This window comes from Arachis duranensis, chromosome 3 (genome assembly GCF_000817695.3).
Source record: "Arachis duranensis cultivar V14167 chromosome 3, aradu.V14167.gnm2.J7QH, whole genome shotgun sequence".
In the NCBI taxonomy this organism is placed as follows: Eukaryota; Viridiplantae; Streptophyta; class Magnoliopsida; order Fabales; family Fabaceae; genus Arachis; species Arachis duranensis.
This window is the reverse complement of record NC_029774.3, coordinates 124292140-124309754: the sequence shown is the minus strand read 5'-3', so window position 1 is coordinate 124309754 and position 17615 is coordinate 124292140. Positions and strand designations below refer to the sequence as shown.

At 29.7% G+C, this 17615-nt stretch overlaps 1 protein-coding gene and 1 long non-coding RNA gene across 2 annotated transcripts; one reads left to right on the top strand and one right to left on the bottom strand.

Annotated features, from left to right (window-relative positions):
• Positions 1-8816: 8816 nt before the first annotated feature.
• LOC107481149 (GLABRA2 expression modulator-like) lies at positions 8817-11140 on the top strand. Its single transcript, XM_052258502.1, has 4 exons — positions 8817-9028; positions 9173-9288; positions 9955-10229; positions 10905-11140. Exons 1-4 carry the CDS (start codon positions 8817-8819, stop codon positions 11097-11099), a joined length of 798 nt encoding a protein of 265 aa, XP_052114462.1. The 3' UTR covers positions 11100-11140.
• Positions 11141-14562: 3422 nt separating this feature from the next.
• On the bottom strand, positions 14563-17608 carry LOC107481371 (uncharacterized). The gene is made up of 5 exons (XR_001590595.3): positions 15995-17608; positions 15728-15780; positions 15546-15601; positions 15402-15468; positions 14563-14822 (listed from the first exon to the last, which is right to left on the bottom strand). It is a non-coding gene; the product is annotated as an uncharacterized LOC107481371 (long non-coding RNA).
• Positions 17609-17615: the final 7 nt, after the last annotated feature.

Here is a 17615-nt window from a genome sequence, read left to right as displayed (position 1 = left end):
CTAGATTAGTGGCACAGGGCTTCACCCAGACGGCTGGGGTGGACTATCTTAAAACATTTAGCCTAGTTGTAAAGATGACAATCCTTCGAATCTTACTTTCCATAGCAGCAGTCAAAGGCTGGTTCGTGCATCAATTGGATGTCAACACAGCCTTCTGACATGGGAATCTTGTTGAAGAGGTCTATATGAAGCCTCCTCCTGGACTGTTCCTTTCTAACCCGGGATTGGTTTGCGAGTTAGATCGTTCCCTTTATGGCTTAAGACAAGCCAGCAGGCAGTGGAACACTAAGCTCACTTCCACTCTTTTCTCAATTGGTTACTGTCAGTCTCGAAGTGACTATAGCCTTTTCACCAAATCTACAAAATTTGGTTTCACAGTTATACTAGTATATGTTGATGACCTAATTATTTCAGGGGATGACATGGCACAGATCAACTTCATAAAACAGCATTTGCATCTTTTGTTTAAGATCAAAGACATTGGTGAACTCAAGTTCTTTCTTGGCTTGGAAGTGATTTGAAGCAAGAGGGGGATCATGGTGAATCAAAAGAAATACTGCCTCGATCTCTTGAAGTATTATAACCTACTAAATGCCAAGCCAATAGCAACACCAATGGACTACACCATCAAATTGACCAAGAATTCAGAAAATCCGTTGCAGTCTAATACACAATATAGGAAGCTGAATGGAAAACTGATCTATTTGACTAATACTAGGCCAGAAATTGGATATGCTGTTGGGAGACTAAGTCAATACCTGGATTGTCCCACAAACATATACTTTGAAGCAGCATTGAGAGTTTTGAGATATTTAAGAGGAACACCAACCAAAGGGCTGATGTTTACAGCTAACATAGATTGAACACCCACTAGTTTTTCGGACAGCAATTGGGGCACTTGTTCAGATACAAGGAGATTAACCTCAGGCTACTGCTTTTTCATTGGCACTTCAAAGTAAGAAACAAAATACAGTTGCCAATTCTTCATGTGAGACTGAATATAGAGCTTTAGCAATGGCTACACGGGAGGCATAGTGAATCACTTATGTGCTGCAAGATTTGAGGATAAGGCTTGAAAGATCCATTGGAATATATTGTGATAGCCAATCTGCATTGCATATTGCCGCTAATCTCGTATTTCATGAGAGAACCAAACATATAGAGATGAATTGTCACATTGTGAGAGACAAATGGCAAGAGTAAGGTATAAAGTTTCTATCTATCTCCACCCACAATTAAGTAGCAGACATATTGACAAAAGCATTGGCTCCTAATCAGTTTCAGCAATAATTGAGCTAGCTGAGAATGATGGAGAACATCGATTCTAGCTTGAGAGGGGGTGTCACATGAGTAAACACGTAGAGTAACTTGTTAGAATAGTTAGTAACTGAGTTAATTATAAATAATAGTTAGTTACGAGGTTAATTATTATTATTATTAATAGTTGCAACCAGCTGTAAAAATAAGTTAGAGAAAATCCAATTCAATAAAAATGAGTTTTTGAAACTGTGAAAGAACTTTTATTATTCTCTAGTCACAATTTTCATCCTGTAAATTCTTCTATTCTCTTCCTAAACGCTTCACCACTTCGACAGTTTGAATAAAAAAAGGTTCTTGGATGAAAAAAGAATATCAAAATCCTTAAAGGACCAAAATTTTTATGAAATTTCTTTAAATTTTGGAACTCATTTAATATTAAGCCAATAATACAAAAATTTCATATTGCAAGTGACTTTTGAATAGAGACAATGCTTAAGTAGGAAAAAGGAAACATTGCTATCAATTGGAATCGACATGTGGCGCAAAAACTTTTTTTAAAATTGACTGCCGAAATGATGGTTTCGCTCTCCACGCAAATAAATCTCCAAATATAGAGCACTACTGTACTAACATAACTTAATTTATCCCCTAGTTTTTTATTTTATTGAATTTTTCACTATATCTAATCTGAAATTGAAATTACATTACATAAATTATAATGTAAATTACTACTATTATAAAAATTTTACTATTATTCACATAACAAAATTATTCTAAAATACCACTTAAAAATTAAATTATTATAAATATTTTTAATATCCACATTATTAAGAATGATTAAGTTTTGTAAAATTTAGAGACAATGAACAATTCTTTCTCCTCATATTGTCACATCCACATAAAATTATATTTCTTTACGTTAAAATATTTATTTCATACTAATTGGAGTTTCACATAAAATAATAGTCTAACTTAAATCAAAATGCCAATTATATCATTCATGTACAAAATATAGATACAACTAAATCTCAAGTATGATATCAAATACTTAATACTTAAATGTAGTAATTACTCATTAAGTAATTAATAATAATATAGACTAACATTTTTTAAACAAAATTAATCACACTATTCATTTTCGTACATTTAGTAATATATGCACTCATGATTAGATTATTATTTTCTTTTAATTAACAAAAATATTAGTATAAGTGTTTGTTATATTAAAATATAATTTAATATCATGAAAAAAAATAAATTTTAAAATACTTTACTTTTATATATGTACTGTAATATATAAAGATTTTTTTAACATCTAATTATATGTTTGTTGTTATAAATATTAAAATATTTTTATATAATAATAGGTGTATAAATTATATAAAAAAATTTTAATAACTTATATTGCCAACAAATTCGGGACAACGATCCATTAATATTAGTCTTTTTATTTTTTATTTTTTTTGGTTTCTTATGTATCCTTCAATTCGACAGGACAAGAACTAATCTGTCGCGGTACTGAGCTCCATTTAAGGGTTTGTCGCTGGCTAATGGGTTGCTGCATACATAAGACAGGATTCGAACTCCCGACACTTGGTTAAGCGGATTAGTGAGTTAACTACTAGACCAACCTAACTTGATTTAATATTAGTCTTTTTAATTCATGTAATATCCAAATTCAATACGGCCCAATATTCTCATGGAAGCCCAATAAAAACACCATTATTTCAATGTGGTTTGTAACTAACAAGAGTCAAATCATGTCAAAAAAAAAAAGCAAGGGCTAAAACATCACTGCTTTATTTAATCTAATGGACATCAATTGTAATTAGGAAAAATAGCTGGATAAAATTGTCTATACATAACTGTTCTGTACAAATCGCAGCAGAGCCACCAATTTAGTATATTCTCTAAAGGTCTTTGTAGGACTAGAATTACCTTTTATCATTATAGACAATTCCCTAAATCAGTGAATTTTTTAATTTTGATATGGATTCGGTGAAGGAGTATCGTAGCAATATGGGAATTTGGGTTGTTTTACCGAGATGTGACGGCGGTGTCGAAGAAATCGGTGACACCGATTGGGAAACGAAAATCGGTGGGTCTGATTTGAGACTCCTTTGTCCACACGTCACGCATGCAGCTGGCTTTTTGGTTGTCCTGTGACTCCCTATCCCAAGACCAGTGATTCACCCCCTCCCAACACTATCTCTTTCACTCTCACTCTCGTATCCCTTTCTGCTTACTCTCAACCCCACCACTTTTCCTATTTTACCATTGTTGGACCACAACAATCTGCTGGAAAATTTAAACAAAAATGTCAAGAAGACCAAAAATTAAAGAAATAAATCAACCAGAGTTTTATATTGTTAATTATCTTGGACATTTAAATTATGTAAGTTTTTATTTTTTAATAATCTGATTTAATGATAATAATAGTGATAATATTAGATTTTATTAGCAATATATATTATAATGGCACTAAGTAGAGATTAAGCATGTATGTATGTATGATTTTATTATTAGGTGGTTAGAAATAGAAATTAAAATAGGAATTAACTATGTATGTATGTATGAATGATATGGTTAGTAAGTAAATTCTACCGGCGATAAAGAAATGGGGGTTTTGTGAGCTCTTTCCAGTTTTTGTATGCACTAACGGGCAAATCGGACGGACCGACCGCGTGAACTTCCAAATCGGTGGGTCCGATTGGTTCACCCCGGATTAAAATAAAATTTTTTGCCACCAATAATCGGTCCCACCGATTACTGCACTCTTCGGGTAAAATATTTCGCCACCCAGAAATTGGTGCCACCGATTTCATGTTGCTCAACATCTCCCTCACACAAATCGATGGGTCCGATTTGTGTTACTTCCTCTCTGCTTGAAATCGGTGGGTCCAATTTCTTCCCCCCAAAATTTCAAAAAGCAACGTCGTCATAACAATGTAAATCACCCGTAATGATCATATCCCAGTATAACTCACACCCCCAAATCATATCCAAAAAAATCAGCCTAAATCACTGTCTAAGTGGTATGAAATAATTTTTTTCCTCTAACGAGTAAAATATCAAATTCATCTTTAAAAATTTATTCATTCATTAAATTAATCTCTAAAGATTTTAAATATATTTATTTTTTTAAAATTTTAAATTAATCACGTTAGTCATTCATCATTTTTATTACTAACAACATCAAAATTTATTAATATGATACATTAAGTGACATCACATTAACTACTATATATACTTGACAATTCTAATTAGTTGTTAAAATGATAAATTTATAAAATTAGATTAAATCAATCATAAATTGTGAGAGATCTTGAGATATTGAAATCCCATAAATTGAAATTGATTTGTTCTAATTTCATAAATATATCATGTTAGTAGTTAATTAAGACTTTTAGGTATGTCCTGAGGTGTTATTTAACACACTAAATCAACAAATTTTGATGACATGAGTAATTGAAGTGATGGAAGAACTAATGTAACCAATTTAAAATTTTTAAAAAATAAATTTAATTAAAAAAATTTTTTGGAGATTAATTTAAAATAATAAATAATCTTTTAAAAATGAATTTGATCATTTACTCCCTCACAATTAAAATATGGAAACCTCTATAGTGCTGATACCAAAAATCAACATGTCATAATGTTCTTGTGTGTCAATTGTGGGAGTGCAACACATAGCCTCTATTACCAGGGTCAGATTTTATTACTGATAGTTACGGAATGGTTTCAGCAAGCTTAATTAACTACAATTATATTGTTAACTAAATAGTCTTTGGGCTGGTTGCACGGTTTTAGGTGATGGGCAATGGGCTGTAGTAGTTGAGTTATTTCATTTTTTTTGTGTTTAATTGGGATTGTTAAGTCATTTCATGATTACTATTTATTAATTTAGTTATTAATAATTAGATTAAGTCTTAATTTTTATTATATTTTTATTATAAATATTTTATTTCGTCTTCAAATTAATATTAATTTTTTTAAAAAATTATTATTTTTTATTATTTTTTCTCTCAAATCACTATAACATCCGCTATGATTACTACAATTATAATTTTTGCATTTATGTAGAAAAATATCATGATGGAAAAAATTGTATTTTTTGAAAAAAAAAATTAATTTGATCACATGACTAAAATAAAAATCAAATAAAATGTTTGAAATAAAAATAAGACGTTTTAAAATTTAAAGATAAAATTAAGACTTAATTCAAACGTTAAAAACTAATAGAAAAATAAAGTTTTAGAGTTAAATCCAAATAAAATAAATCCATGAAAGATGTATTACTAAAAAATTCAGCTTTGGAATTTTTTTCCAAAATTAAAATAATATTGAGTGTAAATAATTTTGATTGGATAAAAAAATATAATATGGATGAAAATTAAAATTTAGAAATTTTTTTAAAATACGCATTAAAAATAAATTAAATAACTTATATATTTATATAGATAAAAATATTATTTATATACTAAAATTAATAAGTAAAATCAATTATCATATATTTGTGTATATTATATCTCAAATGAATCTCTTGTAAATTAAAATTTCAGTTTGACTCTACTTTATGAGCAATAAGCAATGTATGCTAAATTTATTAATCTTGAATTTAATTTATCTATCGCTATAAATAAATATATATTTTATAAATAATATATAGCCTTATAAGATTAGTATATTCTAATGAAATTAGAGTCATAAGCTTTAACTTAATGTCATACTAATAATTAGTAGTAATCAAGAGTATCAGTAAATTATAAGATTTTTAGTTTTATACATAGCGATGAAGTTATGCTTATGACCAAGTTATGTTTAATGTTGATAATGACAAAATGATATAGGAATCAATTATGTTAAAAATCTACCCGAATTGAATACAACTAGATTCTAAGAATTATTCATTGACCACACGATAAAGTTAACTAGATCAAATGTAAAAAGAAGGAAAGTTTAGTAATTTTATGATTTTCAGATTGTTTAGATTGTGCCAACCTTGCAATAACCACGAATCATGTTTGCAACTCGAAGAATATTTCACAAAACCAATGTTTACAACACGGGGAATCTTCCATTTTCAAATGGGAACATTTTCGTTTCACTAATAGCTACTATTTGGAGGGTTTGGAGATTTCGCACAATAAAAATATTATATGCACATAAAAAATTAATATTATATTATACACTAAAATTAATTACTAAAATTTTTTATAAGTATAAAATATATATTAAAATATAAAATATACAGTAAAAATAAATTAAATAACGTATATTTATACACAAATATATAGTGACCGATTTTGATTGTTAATTTTAGTATACAAATAATATTTTTATATAAATATATAAGTTGTTTAATTTATTTTTAATATATTTAAAAAAATTCTTTCAAATTTTAATTTCCATCCACATTATATTTTTTTATTTAGTCAAAATTATTTACACTCAACATTATTTTAATTTTGAAAAAAAATGCAAGGCTGAATTTTTTTAGTAATACATCTTTAATAGAATTTTTTTATTCGAATTTAATTCTAAAACTTTATTTTTCTATCAATCTCTAACGTTCAAATTAAGTCATAATTTATCTTTAAAATTTAAAATATTCTATTTTTACTTTAAATATTTTATTTTGTTTTATTTTAGTCATGTGATCAAAATTAAAGTTTTTTCTTTCAAAAATACCATTTTCTCCATGGTAATTTTCTTCTACATAAATACAAAAATTATAATTATAGTAATCATAGTAGATGTTATAGTGATTTGAGAGCAAAATAATAAAATAATAAAAAAATATGTAAAAAAAAAATAACATTAACTTGAGGATGAAATAAAATATTTATAATAAAAATATAATAAAAATTAAGATTTAATCTAATTACTAATAACTAAATTAGTAAATAGTAAGCATGAAATGACCAAACAATTTCAATTAGACACAAAAAGAAAAATAAAATAATCTAATTATTAGTCCATTATCCAATACCTAAAATCCTTTAATCAGCTCAAATATTTTATTTAGTTAACAACATAATTGTAACTAATTAATATTCCATAACAGTTAATAATAAAATGTGATCCCAGTGGCAAAGGCTTTCCACAATGACACATGAACATTATGACATGTTGATTTTTGGTATTAGCACCATAAAAGTTTCCTTAAAATATGACTAATTGATTTTTGTTGTTCTTTTCTTTAGTCATGTGAGTTATTTTGTGAATCTCTTCGTCAATAATTAATATAAATTACAAAGTTACATTATTAGTAGTATGAGATGACTTATACAAGATTTGTATGAATTATTTTTATTTGTATGAGACTGATTAGTTCTATCTAATTAACAAAATAATATCATTTTTTAAGACAATTGAATTGCGAATTTAAAAAAGAACCATCCCAATCTCTAATCTTAATATAAAAAGAGAAAATCAAGCACCTTAAATAAGTATTATAGCTAGCCGTATGGTGTCATAATCACTATTTTACATACAACGATTCAACTGTTTTTGGAAACGACGTCATTTTACTGAGTAGGGAATAATCAGTCCCATACAAATAGGTATAGTCCATGTCAAACTTATACATACCATCTCATACTACTAATGTTATAACTCAGTCATTTTCGTCAATCATTATTAGAGATATTCACAAAAAGACTTATATGTCTAATGGAAGAGAAAGATAGGACCAATTAGTCATTTTTTATGGTTAGGAAGTATCAAGTGGCTTGTCAATTTGTAAAAAGATAAGGCCTAAAGAGAGTTTTATTATAACTAAAAAATATTCAATATTTCATATTTGAAATCTGAGAAAAATTCATCCACTTAATTTTGTTATTTAAAATAAAATTTAATTTTAATACACTAATAAAACAAAAGTTTAACACAATTATTTAGTTAGATTTACATATTTAAATTTTTTTAAATAATAAATTTAAAAATTAATTTTTTTATTGATATATTAATACTTAATACATAATTAATTTATTATTTAAAATTATTTTATATTAACCGTAAATAAAAATTAAATTCTTTAAAACGATAAAAAAAATATAAGCAAAACACAACTTTTTCATGTAAAAATATGATCATTTATTAATAAATAGAAAAAAAAATATGGGATGAATGCTAATTTAGTAATTAAAATGAGACATTGACAAAACTACAACAACATATATTTTAACAATCTCACTTTTTTTTTTTTCTCTCTGCATACAAACAACATTTCAATTTTTTTCCGGTAAAAAAAATCCAATTATTTTTTCGAAATTCCAGTCCTGTCCTCAACAACAACAAGTAGTAACTGGTTACTGGCGAACGGACGGAAAAGCGGGCATCCATCATCTTCGCGCTAAAAAAAAGCGAACATTTCATGTTTTTCTCCTGAGAAATTACAATTTCAGCCTTCTATTCCTTTTCTTTTTCTTGCAGGTGAAGAAAATTCAAAACTCCGAACCAAAAAACGTTAAACAAATTCAAAAGCACAACCATAAAAAACATACGCGTACTCACGCGCCGCCACAGGCGATCCTCGAAAGCTCAAGATGATGATGGAACCGCCGAAGCCAGGAACGAACCAAGGATCTCAGATTCCGCACGGATCAGGATCGGCGCGCACCTTTCCGTCGTCCGGTAGCGCGAAAAAGTCCGTGCATTGGAGCCCCGAATTGGTAACGGAATCCACCTTCGTGTCTTCACCTCAGGAATCGCGCTTCAATCCACGCGCCTATTTCTCTCCCTCTTTCTCTTCTCCTCCTTCGTCGACTTCATCGCAATCCGCGACCACAGTAACCTTCTTTGGTTGGTATTCTCCTTCTCTTCTATTCTTTGTAGTTTGAATATTCTTATTTGATGTATATGCAGTTTGCATGCATGCGTCTGGAGTGTGTGATTGTTATGGAATTTTGTTTGGTATATCAGAGACGGTAGTGACCGTTAGGAACGTGCTTGGAAGATGGGGAAAGAAGGTTGGGGAAGCAACTCGGAGAGCTGAAAGTCTCGCCGGAAACACGTGGCAGCACTGTAAGTTTTCTCGTTTTATTTATTTAATATATTTTCATTTTTTATTAATTTGTTGTTCGGTTTCTAAAAGAAGGTGCAGGTGGAAGTGGAATGATGCTGATTTTGGCATTTGATTCAACTATCATGGAATTTAGTTATTTTGCAACGCGATGCCTTTTTTTTATTATTATTTCTATGTTGCTGTCTGACATGTCCCTTTGTGTTAGCATAAAGGTCCCTTTATGTCGCACATTTATGATTTATGTGGGGATAAAATTTTTTGCTGGTAATGGTGTGATTCATTCTTTATTTGTATATATTTGATCCATGGAATTATTGATTCTATGATATTTCCGGTTATTTTTCTGTCAATAGGGTGTTTCAGTGATGATTTCGGTAATATTCTTTATTACTATGCTTAAAAAATATAAATATAAGAATTTGCAGATGAGATGCTTGATTTTTATTTTGTTCTCTGTTGTTCTCTGTTCTATAACCTGTTCAACATTTTACCAACCAGTGGCTGTATTGACCATTGACCAGTATCATTTTTCTCTGTTATGTTTTAATAATTATCAATGTACTTGATTGATCTTATGATTCTTGTTATTTTTCCCTGCCATCATCCTTGATGATATTCCTTGTTATGTACCTGATCTGTCATTGTTTTGTTTAATTGTGTTTAAGTGAAAACAAGCCCCAGTTTTGCTGAAGCTGCTATGGGAAGAATTGCTCAGGGAACAAAGGTCCTGGCAGAAGGTGGATATGAGAAGATTTTTCTGCATACATTTGAGACAGTTCCTGAGGAACGGCTTCTGAATTCTTTTGCATGTTATCTATCAACATCAGCTGGTCCAATAATGGGGGTTTTGTATATCTCTACTGTAAAGATTGCATATGCTAGTGATAATCCTATTTCCTATCAATCTGATGATAACCGAACGGAATGGAGCTATTATAAGGTACATATTGAGTACCATAACTTAACAAAGCATTGGCATGATATGATGTACGATTTTCCTCAAAAGCTTTTTTCCTTAGTTTGCATATATAACTAGATTATGTTGTGAACTTATTTTTTTATTTTTATGATGAGTCCTTAAGGTTTACTATTATTCTAATGGTATGAATGAAATTTGAATATCATGAAGTAGGTGTCTATTTGACACCAGCAAAATCTGATTCAGGTTGAAAAAAAGGTTTTTTTGTTAGATAAAAGGTACACCAAAATCCAATAGTAGCAATGTAAATGTTGGCAGTCCAGTTTCCACTCTCCGGGGTAGCCTATATGGTGCATCCTGTAAATGGATTGCAATGTAATACCCCTCTCCATATAATTTAGGAGTGGGCATTTTTTTGTAAATAGATCTAGGATTGGTTGAATACTTGCAGATGAGTATTAATCTTAAAGATAAATTAGTTAAGTAATTGCTGATATAGCTGGTGTAATATTGATAACCCCCATTTCGTAAAAGCAGCAGAGTAAACCATTGGTGCCACCAATTCCCGGGAAAAAAACTTTCCCAAAGAAGCATATTTCTCTTTTTTTTTTCCTTGTTTGATTTGTCTGAGATGTAGAACATTTTTATTGGACGTGTTATTTATGTAAATTGATATCATTACTAAAATGAGTGTAGGTAGCTATTCCACTATACGAGCTAAAAGCAGTGAATCCTTCGTCAAACACAGCCAATCCTGCTGAGAAGTACATCCAGGTGATATCTGTGGACAACCATGAATTTTGGTTTATGGGGTTCTTGAACTATGAAGGTGCTGTGGAATGCCTACAAGAAGCTTTTCTATCTGCCAAATCCTTACGATTTGAAGCATAGTCTCCAGGTTATATAAATCAGAGAATTTTAGATCTTCAAATATATGTCATGCCTTGTTCAGGTAGGTGTTTGTAGATTTTGTTATTATATTCTTGGAACCGTTAATAAATTATCTCGCTCCTTGCACATTTTTGGCATTTTTGTGTATTTGAATTTTCCATAGACTTCATAATTTGGACGATCCATTAGAATAGGCTAGAAAGGTATGTATCCACTTTTTTCTAATCTTGTATTTTGTATTTTATTATAACTATAAGGGAAATATAATTATTAATGTTCCGTTTTTTTACTAGGTAATGAGAATTTTTACCAAAACTGCCTTTGGTTGACCTGGAAAAGCATGCTAGTGTATGTATAATCATTCAGCAATAGCATTATAACAAGCATGGAGTATATATTTGATGGTTTCATAGCTTGTTGCTTTATAACAAGTCTATTAAGAAAATCACGACTTTATTTTAGTAAATATTGCATGTAAATTGAATATTATAATGGCTCGAAAATCTTTTTTGAATATGAACCGTTATAAGCTAATTGGTACAACGGATAAAATCCAGGTTTTAGTTAACCAATTTAAATTTGTCAAAATAGGATAAAGTATTTGAAAATGTGATTCATTCAATTCTTTGACATTTTATGAATATTTTTAGACTTTTACATTATTGTGTGGCAGAACTTTTCAAATTAGCATCCAATTTGGTAAACACTAGTAAGGGGTTTACTTGTGCTATAATTGCTTTCATTGGCTGAGCTGAAGAACACAGAAAATTCTATTCTTAAGAATGGAAACTAAATTCTGGTTGCACTATTAACTATATCGATTTTGATGATATTTCAGTGTCAACTAAATATTAGATTCTGTTTAGTATCTTCTGCTAATATCCTTAAGCTTCTGTGTCTTTTTCGATATAATTTTTTAAGAGGAAGTCTTAAAGGCCAACAGATTTCAACAAATCTAGCCAGCATTTGGTTTTTGGATTTTGTTTGGACTTATGTACAAAAATATTAATACTGAGTAATTCGTAGTCTAAAATAATAAAATTTATATTATTGGCCTTTTGCAGCATTACTGTTGTTTTTCTCTTTCTGTCCATATTAACAGTTAACACGATTGACTGGACCATGTAAAGTTTCAAAACTTTCCTTTGCGAAGAGTTCATATTTCTCATGAGTCCATGACACAATCATTACCCGGTTTGACATGCTTCCTTTCCTATCTATTAAAGTACAATTAAATATCGTTAAAAAAAATGAAAAAGGATAATAAGTGAGGAAATCCACATTTAAGCCGGTGCATTTTGCATCCTGGCACAGAAAAATTGTCACTGAACCTAATATCAATCAATTTTTATGTAAGCCAATTCTATGGTGCCTTTTCTTTAGTGTCTAACTTTTATCTAACTTTTTATAGTAATTTTAAAATATTTAAAGTTTTTTAACTTTTATATTTTTAAATTTAAAATTAATTATTTTACCAATTTTAATAATTAGACAATACTTTTTAAGCATCATAGTAAACACCTTCTATGTATTATAAAAAATATTGTATTTACATATTAGATAACCATAGCTAATTAATAACAATACCAAAACAAAAGAGGATATGATACTTGTATTTTCAAATTAATTTTTTTTTGGTGAAGTTGAATATAAATATTTATTACATTTATAAGAATTTAGTTAACATATATTAAGATTATTATTAATAAAAATTTATTTTTTAATAAATACATTGAAAACTTAAACTATTAGTTAGGATTCATATTCTTACTCTCATCTCTGGAATAAAACTATAACATTAATTGGTGAGGTGGTTTTTGATTTTATTCTAAAATCAAGTAATACATATATAAAGATATTGCGTTCTCAAGGCATGCATGCATTTGAAATTTGATCGGCTCACAAGAATATACAAATACTAAATAATTTCCGATGAGAAGTGGGGACAGAAACATATAATCTAAGCAAGAGATTTGCTCTAATGATTGTTAACCATCATTAGATTGTGATTATGCAGATTGAGCTTGTAATGACTTGGTCAAGGAATCCACTACTTAACTGTGCATAAAGCATGCTTTGATCACACCCAGCCACAAAGCTAATACCCTATAGATCTTTAATTTGCACGCGGGAATGTAAGATTATAATATTATTTCCTTCTTTAAAACTGAAATTATTATTAAAGATTTAAAGGTGCCACCACAAAGTGAAAACAAATCAAAGCAATTATGTTACAAAAGTATGCAACAAATGAGCAGTCATCTATACATGTCTTATTATATTAACTTTAAAAATGTTCATAAGTCACAACCATTTAATTAATAATTATAATATATGTGCAGTTACATCAAAGTTAATTCCCTCCTTTAAATAACAATGATGATTATTGACTTTAGTTTTCTACCAATCTAATAAGAAATTCACTTGTTCATGGGAAGGAAATATAGGTCATCACTAGGTGTACGAAGTAGAGAAATCCTGGAATAAGTAGTTTTATTAAAATTTGGTCAGTATTTAATCAATAAAAAATTAAATAATTTTATATTTTAAATATAATCTCACACCATTAAAAATACGAATGATAACTAATTAATAATTATGAATCACAAAATTTGCTGGTTCTAACACTGCCCTTACAAGTAAGTCATACGATGAGTTTCTTATCTAAACTTCCCTTGCTATCATCATTACTTCTAGGCCCTTCAAATAATATTGTTAGAGCACTGCGAAGAATAACCGTTCTAGTATAGTAGCTTGAGCGAAATGTGCACGCTTTTCTTTAGATTTCTTGTGTAGTATGATTTTAACTAATTGCCGTCAACTAATAATAGTAGTGTAAAAAGAAATTGAGTATATATATATATCACTACAAGAAAAACACCCATTCAGGTACACTTGAAAAGTGTAGCCAAAAGTAAAAAAAAATGATGTCTTAGGCTACGGCTACGCTTTTTGGGGTGATTCCTATTCAGCCGTTGCCTATTCTCAAAGGCTACGCTTTTCTGCACCAAGGGCTACGCTTTTGGCGTTTGAGAATAGGCTACGCTTTTCAAGTGATGCTGTCCAGGACCAAAGGCTACACTTTTCAGCACTAATAATTACCAGAATTCAAAAGAATAGGCTATACTTTTCAAGGCTACTGCATCACTTTATAAACGTAACAAATAGTATACTTATAGCTATTCTATATAAGTGTAGCCTTAGGTCCCTCATTATTTTTTTTTAATTTTTGATATATATATATATAATTAATATTCCAATAATTTTTTGTACAATATAATATTTAATAATATAATTACATATATAATTTTGTATTTTTAATTAAATGAATTAAATAAAATAAAATAAAAATAAATATAAAATTATACTAAATTTATTTAAATGATAAAAATTATCTGTAAACAAAATATATTTATAAAGAACCAAAAGTATTAAAATGAAATTAATTTTGAATATTCATACATCTCACACCAAATTAAGCATAGTCATATCAAAATAAGCAAGAGACCACTTAAAATTTACTACTAATACTCTACGAAAAACTAAAATATTATATCTTACATAAGTATTTTCTAATAACTAAACCATATTCCACAATCCATGAATCTCTTCCTCTTGTTGCTACTGTTTGGCCTTCATGTCTCCAAGTTCATCTTTTAAAGTTGTCGCTTTTTCTTTGAGCTGTTGCTTTAAAATGTGGTGACCACAGAAAATAACTCAAATCTGCAATCAATTCCAGCAACCAAGTGAATTCTTTTTTAACTTATAAAGCCTAAAGGCAGCAACTTTGACAGGCAACAACAAAAGAATCACCCCATCAATAAAAGAATAACCTATAACTCATCAAATCCCAAATGCCAATATCTCTTACAAGCATTGTTTATAGCATTCATAGCCATCCTAAAAGGCATAAAGATATAGCAGTGAAAGCTTACCAAACCTACTACTCTTTTTATTAACCTCCTAATATGTACGCTCAACTTCACATTAATATATATACACACATATATATCCATTGGAATTTAGTTAAATTTAGTTAAATTCATACATTTATTGTCAATTGTGCCAACAAGTGTTGTTTTAGACAAAAAAAATTCATAAGACAAAAATATATAAGTGGAAAATTAAAAGATAACAGTCAAATAGCAATCACAAAGAGCAGAACCATTTGTCCTAATTGGCTTTTGAAACTAACAGTTTAAAACTACATTATGCACATAACTCTGACTAAGCCAATTAGATTCCAGCCACAATACAATTCTACAAAATTTAATCAGAATGTAGCACATAACATTAACATACCTTAACTGCAAGTTCTCCAATAGCCCAGCATGCATTATTTGCTATTGAAATAGCCTGATAAACCAGGCTGCAAAACAAGGAAAGAAGCAGTTCATATGGAAATTCATTAGACACAAAAGAGCACAATCGGTTTTATCATTCTACCTGCCCCAGTTTCGGACATCTGTCCCTCCTCCGAGTCCAAGTCCTTCCCATACTAACTACAACAACACAAACACCATCATGTCAGTAAACAAAATAACTATATATTCTTAATCAGCTGAGGAATTTTGTAGAAGAAAAATTCTACAGATCGATGCAAAGTGAAGAAAACACAAGTCCTCAACCTGAGCCATTACTTGAGCAGCATCCTATCTTTTCCAATAGTCTTCGGTACTACCTATACCACAAAAGAAAACCAGTTTATATTAAGCTATTCAACAACAAAGTGTTTTCATAAGTCATAACCAAATCAAATAACTCCTAAGCGATTTCGTAAATTTTGTATTAGGTCTTCTCTCTTTAAAGCCAAGATAAATCCAAGATAAATCCTAAAAAGTTAAAACCCCAACACCAACAAGCATGGTTAATGAAATTGCATAATAAAATCATACATCTGAAGAGCTAACATGGCGAGGGGTGATGGAGCCTCCAATCTGCACCAGTCCATCAGCGGTGAACAATGTAATTCTATCCTCATGAACCCATTGAATTTCTGAGAAATCATTGAAACAAATTAGCAATATAGTACTTAGCAAATAAATTACACCTGTAACAATCCAAATGAATACCATCTATCGTACATTCTTATTCATTTCTTAGCTTGTTTAGCCTAATACCCTTTTGGCGACCGGTTTTCTATCTAACGATTAATATCACAAACGGACTCGGACTCACACAAATTTCATGTCCACATGTTCGTATTAAACTCAAGTTTCTAAAGGTCTAGAAATCATATTTTTCTGGGCAGTCTATCTCCAGCTATTGAGGAAAAACCGAGACTGTTATTCTAGGTTTGTAGGAACAGCACCTTGCTGTCTTGTTATGTGGTTTTTATGTTGTGAAAGCCTACGCACGGACTATCTCTCTTATCAAAGTAACTCTAGAGATCCTAACCTTTACTTTGAATTATATTTTACTACATTTGGACCAGAATTGAATTTTATACAAGGTTTTAAAATTCTGCTACTGCACTTGTAAAGATTCAGAAAAACAGCAAGCAGCAGCGTTTTTATAAAATCCATAATAATTTCAATTCTAATCCGCTGCTTCTAAATTTTGGGTAGATTACACTCAACTTTCCTAAGTTTCAAAACAAACAAGTTTTAAGTTCATATCACTTCATTTGATTAATTAATTCTCCATTGGAAGTAATGCCCTGTTTTCATAAATCAGTTTAGAATTTCCAGCAAGCAACCCAGCTTCCAAGTGACTTAATTAAGTCTACAAAATAGATATGAACATGAAATTTGTACTCAATTAAAGTGAAGATGCAGATCTTCAAAACCCCTTTGGTGGCAACTTAAAATGTTACGTAAAACAAAAGTTCCAGTGGTTTGAAATCAATGTTGCAGAACCAGAAAACCAGAAAAATTCTGCAGCAGCTACTGTTTTCAAAAATTCATATCTTTTAAACCACTTGGCCAAATCCCTTGAAATTTTTATGGCACATTCAAGACACACCTGAGTTTTACAGAAAAATAATTTTATCCAAAAAGGTGGTCTGGACTATTACCAGAATTTATTTTAAGTCACTGCCAAATATGCAGAAATTCTGCATCAAGTAATTCCAACAACCTCACATACCAAATCTTATATTTAAGCCAAAAACTCCCCTAAAACCATAATTCCAACTTTCTTGTGACTAACCAAAGTTGCTAGAGTGATTAGCGCAGTCCCAAAAATCCAGAGTCAATATTTTCCAAGTTTTCAAGTGCTTATACACAAGTGAACATTCATTTTTCTGCATCATGTTAAAAACAGAATTTTCACATGTACTTTCTATCATTCATTCACATAATAAATCATCATTCATCATCATCCAACTGGGTTTAGTTATAACAGAACCCATCTCAAGCACAACAACTTATACTACCAACTAATTCAATCATAAAACATGGCCTTTAGCCTTCAAGTAAATTCTGCACATAGCAACTTAAAACCCCAAATAACATTATCAAACCTACAATTCACCAACAGCACCATCAATCAGTCACAAACATATCCTTCTAAACA

Excerpts from the sequence above, each read along its gene's own strand:
- LOC107481149 (XM_052258502.1), top strand. The coding sequence starts at position 8,817 with ATGGAACCGCCGAAGCCAGGAACGAACCAAGGATCTCAGATTCCGCAC. Across the intron at positions 9,029-9,172 it reads TTCTCTTCTCCTCCTTCGTC|GTTTGGTATATCAGAGACGG; the intron begins GACTTCATCGCA and ends TTATGGAATTTT. Across the intron at positions 9,289-9,954 it reads CGGAAACACGTGGCAGCACT|TGAAAACAAGCCCCAGTTTT; the intron begins GTAAGTTTTCTC and ends ATTGTGTTTAAG.